The sequence below is a fragment of the Myotis myotis genome, unplaced genomic scaffold (genome assembly GCF_014108235.1).
Source record: "Myotis myotis isolate mMyoMyo1 unplaced genomic scaffold, mMyoMyo1.p scaffold_m19_p_7, whole genome shotgun sequence".
Classification (NCBI taxonomy): Eukaryota; Metazoa; Chordata; class Mammalia; order Chiroptera; family Vespertilionidae; genus Myotis; species Myotis myotis.
Genome location: NW_023416379.1, coordinates 76,738,799 through 76,756,350, shown reverse-complemented (window position 1 = coordinate 76,756,350; position 17,552 = coordinate 76,738,799). Strand labels below are relative to the sequence as shown.

Genomic DNA, 17,552 nt, shown 5'->3' with positions numbered 1-17,552 from the left:
TTGACATCAGGGCACCTGCTCTTCCCACAGAGCGGCTCTCCCTGAATCTACAGGAGACTCTGCTTCAGAAATCCCAGGGTTCCCACTGCAGCCAGCGCTAGAGGGAAGGGCAGGGGGAGAGGGTGGGCAAGCAGAGCAGAATTCCAACAGGAACTTACCTAAGATCACCAATTACAGGACCCCTCCTCCCTGCTAATTCCAGGACCTGGATCCTTGGAGAGTTTAGGAAAAGATGGAAAGAACAATCAATTCCTAGAAGAAGCCAAGAGCAGGATGAGACTGAAAATTCATCTCTCCATACCACGGACTCTTGTGTGCAGGGAGCCCTGAGCCTTGTGGGCACAATGACATACAACTCCCCTCTGGCTGATGCTGGATAGGGGACACTCAAAAGAAGGATGAGACCAAAACTTATAACAAGAACACAAACAGGCACAATCCTCTACACCAGCGGTTCTCAAACAACCCTTTCACAGGGTTCGCCTAAGACCATCCTGCACATTACGATTCATAACAGTAGCAACATTACAGTTATGAAGTAGCAATGAAAATAATTTTATGGTTGGGTCACAACATGAGGAATTGTATTTAAAGGGCCAGAAGGTTGAGAACCACTGCTCTACACAAACAAAGAAACAAAAAATACAGTCCCAGAAGATAAGGGCTGAGGACAGGACCCAGGCCTGAGACTAGGCTGACCCGGACACAGGAAGGCCTTGCTGCCCATGGGTTTGGAGATGTCCCTCATTAGGACAATGTACAAGGCCTGGGGAGGTTTCAGACCCTGTGATGGAAAGTCCTGGGGGGGACAAGGTTCTACTGAAGGAAGAACAAAGGAGCAGAGAGGTGACCCAGCTGAAGAGATCAGGGAGCCAACTGGGCACAGCCCTGACCACACTTGGTCCTCACAGCCTCTCCTGTCCCCCTGCAGCAGCCTCAGCACAGCAAACACACAGGACCTGAAAAGTTCTCAGTGCTTTCATTTATTTCTCAAATTTTAGGATCTTCTCCTTTAATTTTTTTTAAAAAGTATCTTTTTATTGATTTTCAGAGAGAGAGAAAAGAGGAGGAAGAGACAGATTGAAACATCAATGATGAGAGAAAATCATCCATTGGCTTCACTTGCATGACTCCGGTGAGAACTGAGCTGAAATCTGGGCATATGCCCTGAAAGGGAATCCAGCCATGACCTCCTGGTTCCTGGGTGGGCACTCAGCCACTGAGCACACCAGCCAGGCTCTTCTCCTTTAAGGAACCCATCACCCCTTCATGGCAAGAAGTGAAGAAGAATGCATATCCGGACTCTTATTTCAATCAGGCAGTAAGAAGCTGCAGTTGAGCGCACCAGGAAGTAAAGGCAGAAATGGGGACGGCCAGCCCCCACCTCTACTGGACAGGAAAGGCTGGGGAGAGGGTGTGGAGGGTAGGGGTGAGCTAGCCTCCCACCTCCTCACGTTATGCTGATAGGAACACACACATTCAGATGCCGTTTGCAGAAGGAAATCAGAGGTTCTTGAATCACAAAGTGGGAGCGTGAACAAATCTCCCATCATTCAGTCCCCGACAAGTGCCTCAGGCTGTGGAAGAAAATGACCATGAACAAACTCAGTTCAGTGGCTGTAAGCAGTGACATTCTCAACAGCCCACCACAGGCTCACTATGTCCCAAAGAGTCCCCATCACCCAGTCCTGTCCCTTTCGCCCCATCCCCTGCTATCGTCAGGGTCTCACCTTTAGAAGCCATGAGAAATAAATCAGAGCCCTGGTCACCATCGCTGCCTGGGGTAGAATAAAACAGGATGGGGTCAGAGCCCCCAGGAGAGGAGACTAAGGGAGGAACTATGGGGGTGAGGTTCCCTCATGGGATCCAGTCTGTACTATCACAGGATGTCACGGTGACCCGCCATACTCACTGGAAGCATGAGCATAGCTCCCTCATTTTCCACCTGTGGGAAGAAAACATCCTGTGAGGACCCAGGGCCATGAGGTCGTAAAGGATCTCGTAGTCCTGGAGCCCAGAGAAGTTTCCAGAACTGTGACTACAGACCCAGGGCAGGATCAGGAAACCAGAGGAAACTACACGTGTGGGGACTGGACCAACCACCATCTGGAGGTCTGTCCTCAGCAGGGACCTTTCACCCTGACCTGGGAGTGCTGGGAACCAGGCCCCAGCACTAGAATCACCAGGTGATGAATCTGTCCCTCATTTCCACACGTGTCTTACTCAAGAGTGAGTGTCAGCAAATAGGGCCCCACACTGGGCAAACACAGATGTGGGGATGGTACTTGCCATTAATGAAGCAGAACACACTTCTACCTGGGCTTGCAACCCCCAGTGAGACAAGAAACTCGGGCCCCACCCCTTCCCTACCTGAGCGCTTCCTCCTCCACATCACAGCTCCAGTGACCACAGCTCCAGTGACCACAGCTCCAAGGATGACAAGGCCCACAACCAGGCCCACAGGGGGGATGGTGGCCCAAGGAGGCGGCTCTGGGAAGGGAAGGGGAAGTGAGGGCCCTGACCCCCAGGCCTCAGCCCCGACCCCACTGAAGTCCCCCACAGGCCCCTGCTTCCTTGAGACCACGCTCTGTGCCCACGCCCATCCTCACCCCATCTCAGGGTCAGGGGCTCGGGCAGCCCCTCGTGCTGCACATGGCACGTGTATCTCTGCTCCTCTCCAGGGGGCACCACCAGGGCCGCCCACTTCTGGAAGGTCCCATCCCCCGCAGGCCTGGTCTCCACCAGCTCCATGTCCTGGGTCTGCTCCTCCCCATCACGCTGCCAGCTCAGGCTGATGTCCGCAGGGTAGAAGCCCAGGGCCCAGCACCTCAGGGTGACCTCACGGTCAGAGATGGGGTGGTGGGTCACGTGTGTCTTTGGAGGGTCTGAGGAGAAGGGGGAGGAAATTCAGGGACTTGGCACTGTCAGGGGACCCTCCAGCAGCCCTCAGGTGACCACCTGAGCGTGGACAGGGCACCTGGGGTGGGCAAGGGAGCACACAAGCACCACCAGCCTGGACAGAGCACCTGGGGATGACCTCTTCTCTTTAGAAAGTTCTAGTCAGAGTGACACAGCCCAGGGCAGGAGGCAGGTCTCAGGGGGAGAAAGGGATTTCTGGTCCTGTCCTGGGTGGAGGCCAAAGGACTCAGAAAAGTCGGGGTCAGACCTCAGATACACTGGGAGAGGGGCAGGGAGCAGGGCCTGAGAGAGCAGGTGCCCCATGGGTCCCAGAGCCACTGCAGGGTCAATGGGAACCGCTGCTCAGTTCCTTCAGGCTGGTCTCCCCTCTAATTGTCCCTGAGAGACTGCACCCCTAGGTGTCCCTGAGAGAAGGGTGGGCGTCACTGGATCTGAGAAGCCAGGCGGACTCAGTCTCCTGGCCCACAGGAGGGGGGTTGACACTGACCCTGTGTCCTGTCTCCTTGTTGAGCCCCAGCCCCAGGGGAGAGGGGGGAGGCCCCAGGCCCCTGGTACCTGCGAGCAGCCGCGCCTCCTTCCCCATCATCAGGAATCTGTGGAGCAACTCCAGGCACCTGCCCTCCAGGATGTTCCTGAATCGCTCAGCCTCACCGGCCTCCTCCCACTTGCGCCGGGTGATCTGAGCTGCGGTGTCGGCCGCGGTCCAGGAGCGCAGGTCCTCGTTCAGGGCGATGCAGTCGGTGCCGTCGTAGGCGAACTGTTGATACCCGCGGAGGAGGTGGCCATCCCGTCCCATGTCACAGCCATACATCCACTGGTAGGTGTGAGACCCTGACCCGCCCCGAGGTCAGCGTCGCCCACTGAGCTGCACCCCCGCCCCGCCCGCGGGGATTAAACAGAAGCTGAAAGTAAAACCGGGTCCAAGTCCCCGCGGGCTCCTCCCGGGTGCGTATGGGGGGGTGGGGGGAGGGTTGTGGTGAACCTCGCACTCGGACACTCGTGGCGACCCCGGGCGTCCGTGGGGATGGGGGTCGGGCCCCGGGACTCACCGTCCTGGCTCTGGTTGTAGTAGCCGCGCAGGGTCTGCAGGTTCAGTCGGAAAATCTGTGAGTCTCTCTTGGCGTTCCGGCTGCTCAGGTCCCAATAGCCCGGCTCCACCCGCTGCATCCACGGCGCCCGCGGCTCCGCCCTCTGACTCTCGGAGTCGCTGTCGAACCCCTCGAAAGGCAGGTCGTCCACGTAGCCGACCTCCAGGTACCGGGCCTCCCCGCGGCCGGGCCGGGACACGGCGGTGGAGAACCATCTCAGGGAGTGGGGGCCTGGGGGCGGGAGCGGAGGGGCTGACACCCGCCACCCTCCTCCAGGAAAGGGGAAGGGGCCCGGGGAAGGGGGGACAGGAGAGGGGAAGGGGCCCGGGAGACAGAACAGGGGCAGCGGGATGGAGAAGAAAGGGGTCAGGACGGGGTGGGGTCTGGGGTGCGGGCGGGGGGTTGGGGGGTGGAGATGCCCTTTCCCAGGGTCCTGCGCCCCCGCCGGGTGCCCTCGCTCCTGCTCCCAGAGGCCATTCCCTCCCGACCCTGCACTCACCCGCCCAGGTCTGGGTCAGGGCCAGGGCCCCCCAGAGCAGCAGGAGGAGGGTTGGGGGCCCCGTGAGCAGCATCCTCCAGGTCTGGGGAGTCCGCAGAGACTTCTAACTGGGGACAAAGGTGACCCTGATTGGCTTCTGTATCGCCTGGGACCTGGGACCTTGCCCTGACCCCTCCCCTGCACGGAGAGCTCTCTGTCACACCCTCTCCCTCAGTCCTGCCCAGGGGCTGTGTGAGAACCAGGGAGACTCCCCAGGCTGGGACCAGCCCTTTCCTCCCTTCTCCTCCTGGAACCCCTCTCCCTGGGATGCACTCTGCCTCCCACCCTCACCACTGCCCTGGACTCTTCTAGAGGAAAACTCACCCTGGGACCTTGATGCCAGAGAGCGAGCTCCCTGTGAGAGGAGGCGGAGGACAGGGTCTCCTCTGTAATCCTGGAGGAGCTGGGCCTGAAAAGACCAGTGAAGGGCAGGGGGACCACATCTTGGGAAGCCTTGACATCAGGAAGCTAATCTGTAAAATGAGTGATTTCAGAGGCTTCATATGCAAAGTGTCTAAACAGCCCTGCAGCCAGAGCTACAAAGCTCCTCAATTCTCCTTCCCACACAGGAAGTGTGTGGCTGGGGCTGTTACACCGTGAAGTGACCCGCATTCCCAGCCCTGAGCTTGTCCCTGTGAGTCCCCCACACCCTCCCTACAGGAGCCCAGGGAGCATGTATGACTGTGCATTTCAGCAGGAGCCTGTGCATCCTCACAGTCGCAGGTGCTCAGTGGGTCACAGTGCCCTTCCCAGTGCTCCTGCCCTGCCCATCCTTATGAATTACTCACATGGAAGCAGTGAGCACATTTTACCGGGCCACATTATTATTTTCACAAACATGGGTTTTACTATTATTATTCCCATTTTACAGACAAAGAAACTGAGGCACACATTGAGTAATGTGCTTAAGGTCTCACAGCTAATCCTATATAATAAAAGGCTAATATGGAAATTGACCAGAGGAATGATCAGTCGCTATGTTGCACACTGACCATCAGAGGGCAGACACTCAATGCAGGAGCTGCCCCCTGGTGGTCTGTGCGCTCCCACAGGAGTGCCGCTCAGCCTGAAGCCAGGCTCATGGCTGGTGAGCACAGTGGCAGTGGCAGGAGTGGGCCTAAGCCGGCTGGCAGACATCCCCGAGGGGTCCCAGACTGCAAGAGGGCGCACACTGGGCTGAGGGAGCGCCCCACCCCCAATGCATGAATGTCATGCACCGGGCCTCTAGTAAATAGATGTTTGGAATGGCTTTTAAATGTAGATAGCCTGGCTCCAGAGCCTGTACTCTCAATTATAGGTTACTAGTTTGTAGTGCTTTTCTTAAAGGAGTTTTAATCATATATGTTTCTACAAACACTTCTTTATGTTGGTATGGAGGGAACAAATTGTCTCTAACCCTTTTGCTTCTTTACTTAGTATCAACCACAATTACTCTCACCATCACCACCACCACCATAACCAAAACACTTCTATTGAGGCAGCCCTTTAACTGCAGAATAGAGTGCTCAAAACAGGGAGACAAAAGGGCCTATGACATATAGCCTTTGCCTTCAAATAGCTTAAACTCCAGTTAGAAATGTGGCAATGTACTTGGAATATAAATATCATTCCAGATAGTGGGGACATATTATTTTTTAACCGATTAACATAAGGTGGCAATTAGTTTTTAGGCAGCACCACGGAATGTATTACGTACCAAATGCAAAGAACACCCTGCTAGCTCTGTAGATATAGTTACTATAGATCTATAAACAACATTTAAATCTGAGAGTTCCACTGCTTTAGAACCTCTACCTCCACTTCTTTTCCTCACTCCTGCTTGTCCAGCCCTTCTCTGTCTCTCACCCCTCAGGCCTCTTCACCCCTTTGTCTCTATCACCCTCCCACTCCTGACTGTGGCAATAGTGTTACCCCCTTACCTGCCACATGGGGTCTATTCTCCCCACAGGGTCAGCAATCCTGCTAATGTGAGTCGGGTTGTGTAGTTTCATCTCTAAAAATGCTCCAGTGGCTGCATCTCACTCTGGGAAGCCTCTAGCCTGTAAGACATGGGAGCACATGGGCTTTGGGTCAAAGTTGTCTAGCATCACATGAAGCTGCTTCTGGTACATAGTAGACAGTAAATTAATTGTGTTGCTGAATGAATGGATGGATGGATAAATATCAATCGTATATCTTTTTATCCTCACCTGAGGATCTTTTCCCATTGATTTTTAGAGAGAGTGGAAGAGAGAAGGAAAGACAGAGAGAAATATCAATGTGAGAGAAATACACCAATTAGTTGTCTCCTACAAGCGCCCTGACCAGGGCCCGGGTGGGGGAGAAGCCTGCAACCGAAGTACTGGATCTTTATGCGAATCGAACCCGGGGCCCTTCAGTCCGCAGGCTGACATTCTACCCACTGAGCCAAACTGGCTAGGCTAGGGCAATACCAATTGTGTTAAAATTTTAATTGCATTACATAACATCATTAAATAAAAAACAACAAAATGTTAGAAAAGGTTTTATTACATGTAAGTACTGTACATGTCAGCTCATGAATTTATTTCAGTGGAAATGAATGCTGTGTGCTTATCTGTGGCACAGCTGAGCCTGTGCATTAGTTTCTATTACTGTAAAAAATCACCACAACTTAGTGGCTCCAAACAACCCGCATTTATATGCTCACAATTCTTCAGTGAGCGCGGTGTGGATGGGGTCTCTGGTCGGGGTCACAAGCTGTGTCCTCATCCTGAGCTCGGGACCCTTGTCTATGCTAATATAGAGATTGTCAGCAGAATTCAGTTTTTCCAGTTGTGGGTCTGAGGTCCCTGTTTCCATGACAACTGTCAGGGAGGAGGAGCCTGGGGAGGGCTGCTCCCAACACCTGGTGGCACCAGCAGTCTTTACCATGTGGCCCTTTGTTTTCAAACCCCCAGTGGGGAAGATGACTCACATTGAACTCCTCTCACACTTGGGATCTCTTTTTTCAGGAGGAACCCCAGTCAGCCCTCATCTGATTAGGACAGTCCCACCAGGTAGTGCAAAGCTCAACTGATTTGAGACCTAATTCCATCTGCAGAATCCCTTCCCAGCAGCCCTACAGAGTATTTTATTGGATGACTAGGGAAGGTGTATAACCAGGGTGGTTATTGGGGACCATCACAGAGTCAGCATAGCATGACCTGTCCTTCCTTTACTATTCATTTGGTCACGGTTGGAAATGGAAGTGCAAATAAATAGATTGTTGTCAATGGAAATATAATGCATCCTGCCTGTTAGCCATGGAAATTCTCCTCCTCCTCCTCCTTCTTTTTAATCTTCCTCCTCCTCCTCTCCCTCTCTTTTTCCTCTTTCTTCTTCTTCTCTGCTTCCTCTTCCTCCTTCTTCGTCTTTCCTAGCCATGGAAAGTCTTACATCTTAAAAGGAAATGACATGTTTGTATATCTTATAATTGATTTAGAACAAATGAAAATTAAGTGCAATTATTCATTTTCTCTTTGGACACTGTATATTAATCATGTTTTTCAGGTTAACAAATTACTCTAAACTCAGCAGCTAAAAACAACAGATGTGTGTTATCTCCCAGTTTCCCAGGGTCAGGAACCCAGGAGAGGTTGCCCTGAGTGCTTCTGGCTCAGGTGTCTCTCAAGGTTGCCATCACTTGTCAGCCAGGGCTGCATGGTCTGAGGGCTGGCTGGGCTGGAGGACTCACTGACACATGGCTCACTCCTAGGGCTGCTGGCAGAGGCCTGATTTCCTGCCTGGATGGTCCCAGGAGCCCTCAGTTCCTAGCCATGGGGACTCAGCCATAAGGCAGTGAATGACGAGAGCTTCTTGTTCCAGAGCAAGTGATGAGAGAGAGAGCAACCAGGATGGAAGGTGAGTGAGGTGAATGTCCTAGGCCAGGGGTGGGCAACCCCTGGAACGCGTGCCAAACATGGCACGCCAGTAACTTTTGCTGGTACGCGAAACCCTCTCTTATAATCTTCCATTTACAATTTTTGTGAGCATTTGAATGACTTAAATGTTAAATTAAAGGAACTGGCAAGACACTTGATGTTATGTTTGGTTACATAAAGGCTTTTGAAAAGAAACTGGAAGTCTTTAAGAGGGATGTGGATGGTGAGAGTTTTAGATATTTCCCAAACCTCAAGAGGCACATCAAAGACCTCCCAAAAGATGACAGAACAGACTGTCAAAGCCTTCAAAAGCTGTTTTTAAACATCATCGAGTCAACTATTGAGCAGTTCTTTTCAAGATTTGCGAAACTCAGAGAACTGGAAGAGACAGCAAAATTCATGAGGTTTCCAGACAGCATGAAACTGGAGGAACTAAACTTACAAATGTTTTCATGGATAGACATGGCTGACATTGAAATGCAGTTGATTGAATTTCAGAGTAGCTCAATTTGGAAGCAGAAATTTATTGACCTTAGAGTTGACTTGGAAAACATTGAAAAAAAAGTGATTAGAGACAGGAGTACCAGAGAGAAGTGTTGAAAACTAACTATTGAGGACATGGAATGCCATTCCAGAAAATTTTTTCTGTTTTAAAAAACTTTGCAACAGCATTATTCTCCATGTTTTCATCCACATATGCTTGTGAATCTTTGTTCTCAGTGATGAATTTTGTTAAGCTTCATAATAGGAGTAGCCTGACGGATGAAAGTAGTAGCTCGTGTATATCTCTGAAGGTCACGAAATATAAACCTGATGTAAAATCTCTGTCATCACTGATGCAGCAGCAAAAGTCCCACTGATAATATCAAATGGAGTCATAAAGTTTTCTGTCGGACTACCAGTGTACATGTATACAGTAAAAATAAATGTAATTTTCATCATCATATACTGTGTTTTTGTCGCTTGAATGAATTTTATTATTTCTTCAAGTTTCTTCACATACGTACACCTTAAGAGATATCAAGTAAGCGTAACATGTTCTCAAAAAATTAGGGTTGGCATGCAGAAGAATTTTGAGTCAGAGATTTTGCTGGTTTTGGCACAAACTCACAAAAGGGTTGCCCACCCCTGTCCTAGGCTTACTCCTCAGTTAGAAGTGAGTGACCAAGTCCAGCCCCCACCCTCAAGAGGAGGGAATCGCTCCACCTCTGGAAAGGAGAGTGTCACAGAATTCAAACACATGTGAAAACCAAAGTTCACACTAAATGCTGTTTCAGGATTCTGTTAGTCAATGTTTCCTTTATCTAATTATTTCATTCAATGCTCTAAATGTCACTTTTGGAAAGTAAAGATTAAAAGTTTGAGACAGAGCAAGGAGATACAACAATATTTGTAAGTTTTTCATAGCGTTGCCTTTACTAATAATGTTCCCTACAGTAAGTGGCAACAACATTGAGAACACATGGTAGCTAGGTCAAATAGTTTCAAGACTGGGCTCCATAACAATAATGCCTTTGAAATAATTCTTTGTGTGTCAGGAAACTGATTTTCAGCCAGAAAAATGTGTATCTTACACTCAGTCTACACACCCACCTTGGCGTCGTGACAGCAATTGGAGTGAATACAGTGTCCTTCAGCCACCTCACTGTGGGACTCCTGTTGGCATTGACACTCACAGTCCTGTCCCCCAGATGGAATCTCTGTTCTGAGTCTTACATTTCTTACACCCTTGAGACTCTCTAAAGATTTTCTAATAAGTGTATATATATATCTCCATAATAAATGTTATTTACTTTTGCCAGCTTTAAATGTTCTGTACGGCATGGAGTCTTCTGAGGCTCAGATTTAATAAGGGTCATCTCTCATCTGTGACTGTCTTTCTTCTATTTTTAGTGTTGAAGTCTTAAATTTTATGTTTGGACTGAAATTTTGCTATTTTCCTATTGAGGTATGTGTGGTCATTCCAGTTTTAGCTGCAAACATGTCTCCTGGGGTACAGGGCAAGAAATTCCCCTGAGGGGGTGGTCAGGGGTGGGAATGCTGGGTCCTGTGGGGCCTGTACTTTAGCCAGACACCATGATGCTCATGTGACTTAAAAGTGCGAGTGTCAATTTAAACTTTAACCATGAATGTGGAAGACTTCATGTTGCTGATATAGTTGTTCTGAAAATAAACCCACCTCAGCTTAAATAGAAGTATTAGGAGTTGAAAGTCAGGTCCTTGGTTGCAGAATCACCTGGGCATTTTCTTTTCAGACTGTTAATTACTTCCTTTTCTTTCCTTTTATTCCATATCCCTTGTGTCTATACTTTTAAAATAGAAACCCAGGCAATGCTTTCTTTAGCATAACCGCAGAGCATTATTTTATACTAGAGGCCCGGTGCACAAAAATTTGTGCACTCGGGGTCCCTCAGCCCGGCCTGTGCTCTCTCGCAGTCTGGGACCCCTCGGGAGATAATGACCTGCTGACTTAGGCCTGCTCCCAGGTGGCAGAGGGCAGGCCCAATCCCTAGGTGCAGCCCCTGGTCGGGCTCAGAGCAGGGCCGATTGGGGAGTTGGGGCGCCGCCCCCGTCATGCACAGAGCAGGGCAATCGGGAGGTTGTGATGCCACCCTCAGTCACGCTCAGGGTAGGGCTGATTGGAGGGTTGGGGCACCGCCCCCTGTCACACTCAAGGCAGGGTTGATGGGGAGGTTGTGGCGCCACCCCCTGTCACGCACAGAGCAGGGCTAATCAGGGGGGTTGGGGCTCAGTACCCTGTCATGCACAGAGCAGGGCCAATCAGGGGGTTGGGGCACTGCCCCCTGTCATGCACAGAGCAGGGCCCATCAGGGGGTTGGGGCACCACCACTCTCACACTCAGGGCAGGGCCGATGGGGAGGTTATGGCTCTACCCCGTCACACACAGAGCAGGGCTGATCAGGGGGTTGGGGTGCCACAGCCTGTCACACACAGAGCCACAGGGCGATCAGCGGGTTGGGGAGCTCCCCCCTATCAGGCACAGAGCAGGGCTGATCAGGGGGTTAGGGTGCCTTCCCCTGTCACGAACAGAGAAGGGCGGATAGGGAGGTTGTGGCCCAGCCCCCTGGCACACAGAGCCGCAGGGCGGTCAGGGGGTTTGGGCGCTGCCCCCTGTCACGCTGATCCCGGTGCTGGGAGGCCTAGCGGCCCCGCTGATCCCGGTGCTGGGAGGCATATTACCCTTTTACTATATAGGGTAGAGGCCTGGTGCACAGGTGGGTGCCGACTGGTTTGCCCTGAAGGGTGTCCTGGATCAGGGTGGGGGTCCCCACTGGGGTACCTGGCCAGTCTGGGTGAGGGGCTGAGGGTTGTTTTCAGGCTGGGGGTGACTGAAGCTCCCAACCACTCCTTTTTTTCTTTTTTTTTTTTTGATTCTGGGCCAGCTTTAGCTTTGAGGCTTGGCTCCAGCTCTTAGTCCTCCGCTGCTGAAAGTAGGTTTCTGGCCTTTGTTTACAATGTTGCGATCCTGCTGGCTGAAGCCCGGGACTAAAGCCTGTTTCTGGGGTTTGGTTTAGCTTCTATATTTGTTACATAGTTGCTTAGAGTTGCAGGTCAGAGGCCTGCAGCGGCAGGCGGGAACGTTGGAGTCCTCCGTCACTGAAGCAAGCAAGCCTCATGTTAGTTTCAAGCTGCCTGGCTGCCAGCCGCCATCTTGGCTGACAGTTAATTTGCATATTGCTCTGATTAGCCAATGGAAAGGGTAGTGGTCGTATGCCAATTACCATATTTCTCTTTTATAAGATAGGACTAGAGGCCCGGTGCACAAAAATTTGTGCACTCGGGGGGAAAAGGGGAGTCCCTTAGTCCGGCCTGTGCCCTCTCGCAGTCTGGGATCCCTCGGGAGATAATGACCTGCTGGCTTAGGCCTGCTCCCGGGTGGCAGAGGGCAGGCCCAATCCCTAGGTGCAGCTCCTGGTCGGGCTCAGAGCAGGGCCGATTGGGGAATTGGGGCGTCGGCCCCTGTCATGCACAGAGCAGGGCGGATTGGGAGGTTGCGATGCCACCCTCAGTCATGCTCAGGGTAGGGCGTTTTGGGGGGTTGGGGCACCGCCCCCTGTCACACTCAAGGCAGGGTCGATAGGGAGGTTGTGGTGCCACCCCCTGTCACGCACAGAGCAGAGCCGATCAGGGGGTTGGGGCGCTGCCCCCTGTCACGCACAGAGCAGGGTCGATCAGGGGGTTGGGGAGCCCCCCCTGTCACACACAGAGCAGGGTCGATCAGGGGGTTGGGGAGCTCCCCACTGTCATGCACAGAGCAGGGCCCATCAGGGGGTTGAGGAACTCCCCCCTGTCACTCGCAGAGTAGGGGTGATAGGGGAGTTGGGGCACCGCCCCCTGTAACACACAGAGCAGGGCGGATCAGGGGGTTGGGGCGCTGCCCTCTATCACCCACAGAGCAGTGCCGATCAGGGGGTTGGGGCGCCGCCACTGTCACACTCAAGGCAGGGCCGATGGGGAGGTTATGGCTCTACCCTGTCACACAGAGAGCAGGGCCCGTGGGGTGGGGGGGTTGGGGCGCCGCACCCTGTCACACACAGAGCTGCAGGGCAATCAGGGGGTTAGGGAGCTCCCCCATATCAGGCACAGAGCAGGGCTGATCAGGAGGTTGGGGCTCCTTCCCCTGTCACAAACAGAGCAGGGCCGATAGGGAGGTTGTGGCCCCACCCCCTATCACACACAGAGCCGCAGGGCGATCAGGGGGTTTGCGCGCTGCCCCCTATCATGCTGATCCAGGTGCTGGGAGGCATATTACCCTTTTACTATATAGGATAGAGGCCTGGTGCACGTGTGGGGGCCGGCTCGTTTGGCCTGAAGGGTGTCCTGGATCAGGGTGGGGGTCCCCACTGGGATGCCTGGACAGCGCTCAGCCCCTCACCCAGGCTGTCCAGGCATCCCAGTGGGTGAGGGCTGTTTGCAGCTGGTCACACACCCTTCAGGGTGGGGGTCCCCACTGGGGTTCCTGGCCAGTCTGGGTGAGGGGCTGAGGGCTATTTTCAGGCTGGCGGGTGACGGAAGCTCCCAACCGCTCCTTTTTTTCTTTTTCTTTTTTATTCTGGGCCAGCTTTAGCTCTGAGGCTCCAGCTCTTAGGCCTCCACTCCTGAAAGCAGGTATCTGGTTTGTTTCGGTTCTATAATCGAAACTCTGTATCAACTCCAGCTCTGAGATCCCGGCTTGCTGAAAGATGGTTTCTGGGGTTTTGTTTAGCTTCTACATTTGTTACAATGTTTCTTAAACTGCAGGCTCAGAGGCCGGCAAGGCAGGCGGGGAACGTTGAAGTCTTCCGTCACTGAAGCAAGCAAGCCTCATGTTAGTTTTAAGCTGCCTGGCTGTCGGCCGCCATCTTGGCTGGCAGTTAATTTGCATATCTTGCTGATTAGCCAATGGGAAGGATAGCGGTCATACGCCAATTATCATGTTTCTCTTTTATTAGATAGGACGGTTAAGATATCTGATGATAAGCATAAAGGAAGGAAAGACAGAAGGAGGAAGAGAGAAAAGACAGAATGAAAGAGAGAACAGGAGAGGAACTGGAAATATCGAATGCAGGTAACATTTTCTAGGTGCAAGGAAACAGCAATGCAGACTAAAAGAAACTAAACAGAGCCTCGTTACTTATTCACTGCAAAGCAAGGAACTGCCCCGAACTTGTGTGCCTTGAAACATAAGCATCTGTTACCTCAGAAAGATAATACAAAGGCCAGCACAAGGAACCGATGCTGGTGGAGAAGTTGGGGAAAGAGAAGGATTTTACCGGATGGAATAAGAGATCGCTGGCATTTACCGGATGGAATAAGAGATGCAAATGATTTTGTGAATTCGAGTCCCCCAAGCAGCAGATTCTAAGGTGGGATTGCCCTCAGCAGTGTGTACCAGGAGGACACCTGTCAGAGCCTATGGAGAGGGAGCCAGAACTCGCTGGGCGAGCCAGCAGACCCAGATCCAACCCGATTGTCAGGAAGAGGAGTTTGTTAGACATGTCTTAGGTCACTACTAGGCGATCTCAGTGAGGCTGGGCGAGGCCACAGGACAGTCCTTGAGCCACTGTCAGCATCAGAGGCGGCCCTGACCCCAGGAATGGCTGCCTGGGTCCCTGCAGGGCCCGGTCACTGTCTGGGAATGGCCCGTGGGAAGGGGGCCTCTGCACAGGGGCTGCCATGGATTTCCCAGCTCAGGGGTAGGGACCCCTATGACTTGCCTGGGGTGTGACCCAAACCTTCCTCCTGAGGGGTCTGGGTCCTGGAACTCCAGCCCTCCTCATGCTGGGCTGCTGTACATGTCCATCCACAGGCTCAGGGAGCAGGAGGGAAGTGCTGTACCTGGTTCCCCACATGCTCCTCCTGCCCCCACTGAGTGACAGCCGCCCCACACCCTGTGGCTCAGGGTCATTCCTCCTCCCTCACGGAGCAGGGATGCCTCCCCTACTGGTCTCTAGGCACCTGGAGTCCACACTTCCCTGGAGACAAACATAATATAGTTTGGGTGGCCCCTTGTAGAGCACCCCCACTTCTGAGAACCTGGACCTCCTACCCTGGAGAGCCCAAAGATGTGGAGACAGAGAGCGCAACATCCCCAGTGGGTGATGCTGAGTGGTGGGCAGTGGGGTCACCCTGCTTCCACCCCTTGGTCCTGGGCCCTCACTATTTTCCCTTTGAGAAGTCAGCACCACACAGAGGTCTCTGCCCCGATATCCACGGGTCCTGAGAGATGTAACCCGTCCTCTCAGGATGTTTTCTCAGAGCTCGTGCTATAATCACAGCTTCAGAAGCCTGTCCAGGGTCCTGTGTGGCCGGCAGCCTCTGGTCGGTGCAGATGGGATATGACCAGGGGATCCCATGGCACAACCCAGCCTGCACCTCCTTCACTGGGACCTGGGGCCCCATGTCTGATACTATGCTAAGAGCAGGCCCAAGCCCATGGAGCAGGCATTTGGAGCCCCCAGATTGTGGTTCTGGCTGAAGTTCTGAGCACAGAAAAGAGAACCCACCATGGACTAGGGGGCGGTCCGGTGAGGATGACCCTCTGACCCTCCAAGAGGGCAGGGCTTACTGTAGTCACCTTGTCATGTAGTGTCTAGTTGGTCACATAAGGAAACTGAGCCACATAAGGGCCCGGTATTGGTCTCATTCTGATATCTGGACATGCAGAGGCCGCCATTCCTGGGACAGCCTTGGTAAGAGGGAGTCACTGCTGCTGGCCCTCACCTCTGCCATGAGGTCTCTCCATTCCTGTGCCCGTCCTGCCCATCCTGGGCTGAGCGGTGATGCAGGCTGGCTGAGGTCGGTCTGTCTGCCTGGTTGCTCAGAGCCTTATGAGGGGAGGGTGTTTTCTGGTGGGTTCTGACGTGGTTCAGTCTCAGCCACAGATGGGCCTTGTCCACCTTATGATGGGCTGGTGGCCTGTAGAGTTACGACCTCGTGGGGGACCCAGAACTGGGCATGTGGGCACTTGTAGTCACATGGCTGATGGTGTCCCATGGCCACATGCTCTGTCTTCTCAGGTCCCAGTCACACACCCAGAGCAGCTTCCGAAGGGGGTACATGTGTCTGCTGTGGATGGTGGGGCCTCACCCAGAACCCCCGGGGCCAGCACTGTGCTGCTCCGCTGGTGCCTGGCTCAGCTCCACAGCGTGTTTCCCACCACTGACCCCAGCGCCGGGGGGGCTGCTGGATGGAGGCTGACTGCACCGGGATGTGGATCCGCTGCCGTGTCCTGCCAGGTCCCCGTCCCACTCAGAGCTGGCAGCCTCCCATGTCACCCTGAATGTGGGCCAATCAGCAGACGCTTATGGCATACAATGGGCTAAGAGATAAATGCTCTAATGCTCCCAGCTTTCCAGAAGGCAGGGGAGCACTGGGGTACAGAGTTCATACCATAAAGTAACACAGCCAGAGCCCCTCCCAGGGCACAGAGCACTCCTAGATGAATAACTTCAAGAGATACATGCTTAGTGCACAAGCATACGTGTAAAAGAAGACTTACAGCAGCATTGTTTATAATTCCCACACCCTGAAAACAAAGCAAAGGCCACGACAAGTGGAAGGGTAATATAAAGTATGAGTCACTTATTCAATGTTGTGTTACACAACAACACAGATGAACACTCTTCAGATACATATAAGGACTTGTCGGGCATACTGCTGAGCTAAAACACAGCCTCAAAAGTGTGTATGTAGCATGCTTTTATTTGTATGAGATATTAAGAATTTACGTAAAAAAAAAAAAAAAGAATTTACGTAAAACTCAAGATAATTCGTATTGCTTGGAGACGCACACATAGGGTAAAAGTAGAGAAAAGATTGAACACGACGACTACAAAATCCGGTCGGCAGGAGGCCTTTGCTCTTGGAGGCTGTGGTGCTTGGATACTGTGACCCGCAGACAAGAGGCCAGTTCTTCCTGGCTGTCCTCTGCTCCCTGTCTAGCACGTCTTCCGAGATGCCAGTCTGACCTGCCAACAGCAGCCAGCCCTTGGCTGAAGACCACAAGACTGGGGCCTCTGGTGGTGACAGTTCCCACAGTCACATCTCAGCAGCCAACACAAGCAGTTTCTCACATGCTCCCCCAGGCGTGGGCCCAGCTGGTGCTGTCGCCTTTGGGTGACTGTGTCTCTGGTCCCACAGCTCTACATCCAGGCCTTCCTCTCCCCGCGACTCCCCTCCCATTCTGTGAGCTCTGAGGTCAATAGTGCCGCCCACATCCCTGTAATGGTTATAATGACTGTTTTTCCTGTTTGAATTCCAATAGAGATTTGCCACTTTAGGTTTGACTTTGATTAAGAAAAACAAACAACTTGATTAAGTGCTTAGGGATGAAGAGATCTGCTACCATTTACTAGAGTCTCCAATGCTTTAAGACAGACAGCCTGTGTTCACTGTGGCTTCAGCAATTAATAACCATTCCATTCTGGGCAGCTTATTTCTTCTCTTGGAGCCTCATTGCCCTCTATAAAGTGTGAGATTGATCATTCCTTCCTGATATGATTGTTTCGAGGATTAAATAAAATAATTCATTCTGTAATTAGACAGTACCTGGCACAAAGTTTAAAAACAAAAACTATCAGATTTCTTTTTTCATATGTGAAAGTTTCTGGGCATATTACAGAA

General features: G+C 52.3%; 1 protein-coding gene and 1 pseudogene across 3 annotated transcripts in view; both read right to left on the bottom strand.

Moving 5' to 3' along the window:
* Nucleotides 1-1,459: 1,459 nt before the first annotated feature.
* On the bottom strand, nucleotides 1,460-4,592 carry LOC118659961 (annotated as a pseudogene).
* Nucleotides 1,507-17,552, bottom strand: part of LOC118659955 (patr class I histocompatibility antigen, A-126 alpha chain-like) — a 57,456-nt gene continuing 41,410 nt past the window's right edge. The window contains exon 7 of one of the 3 annotated variants that reach the window (XM_036316720.1): nucleotides 1,507-1,577. In XM_036316720.1, coding sequence (XP_036172613.1) covers nucleotides 1,573-1,577 — 5 coding nt within the window. In that variant the 3' untranslated portion in view covers nucleotides 1,507-1,572. The remainder of the gene's footprint in view (nucleotides 1,578-17,552) is intronic. The other 2 variants (XM_036316716.1, XM_036316713.1) reach the window with 2 other exon arrangements.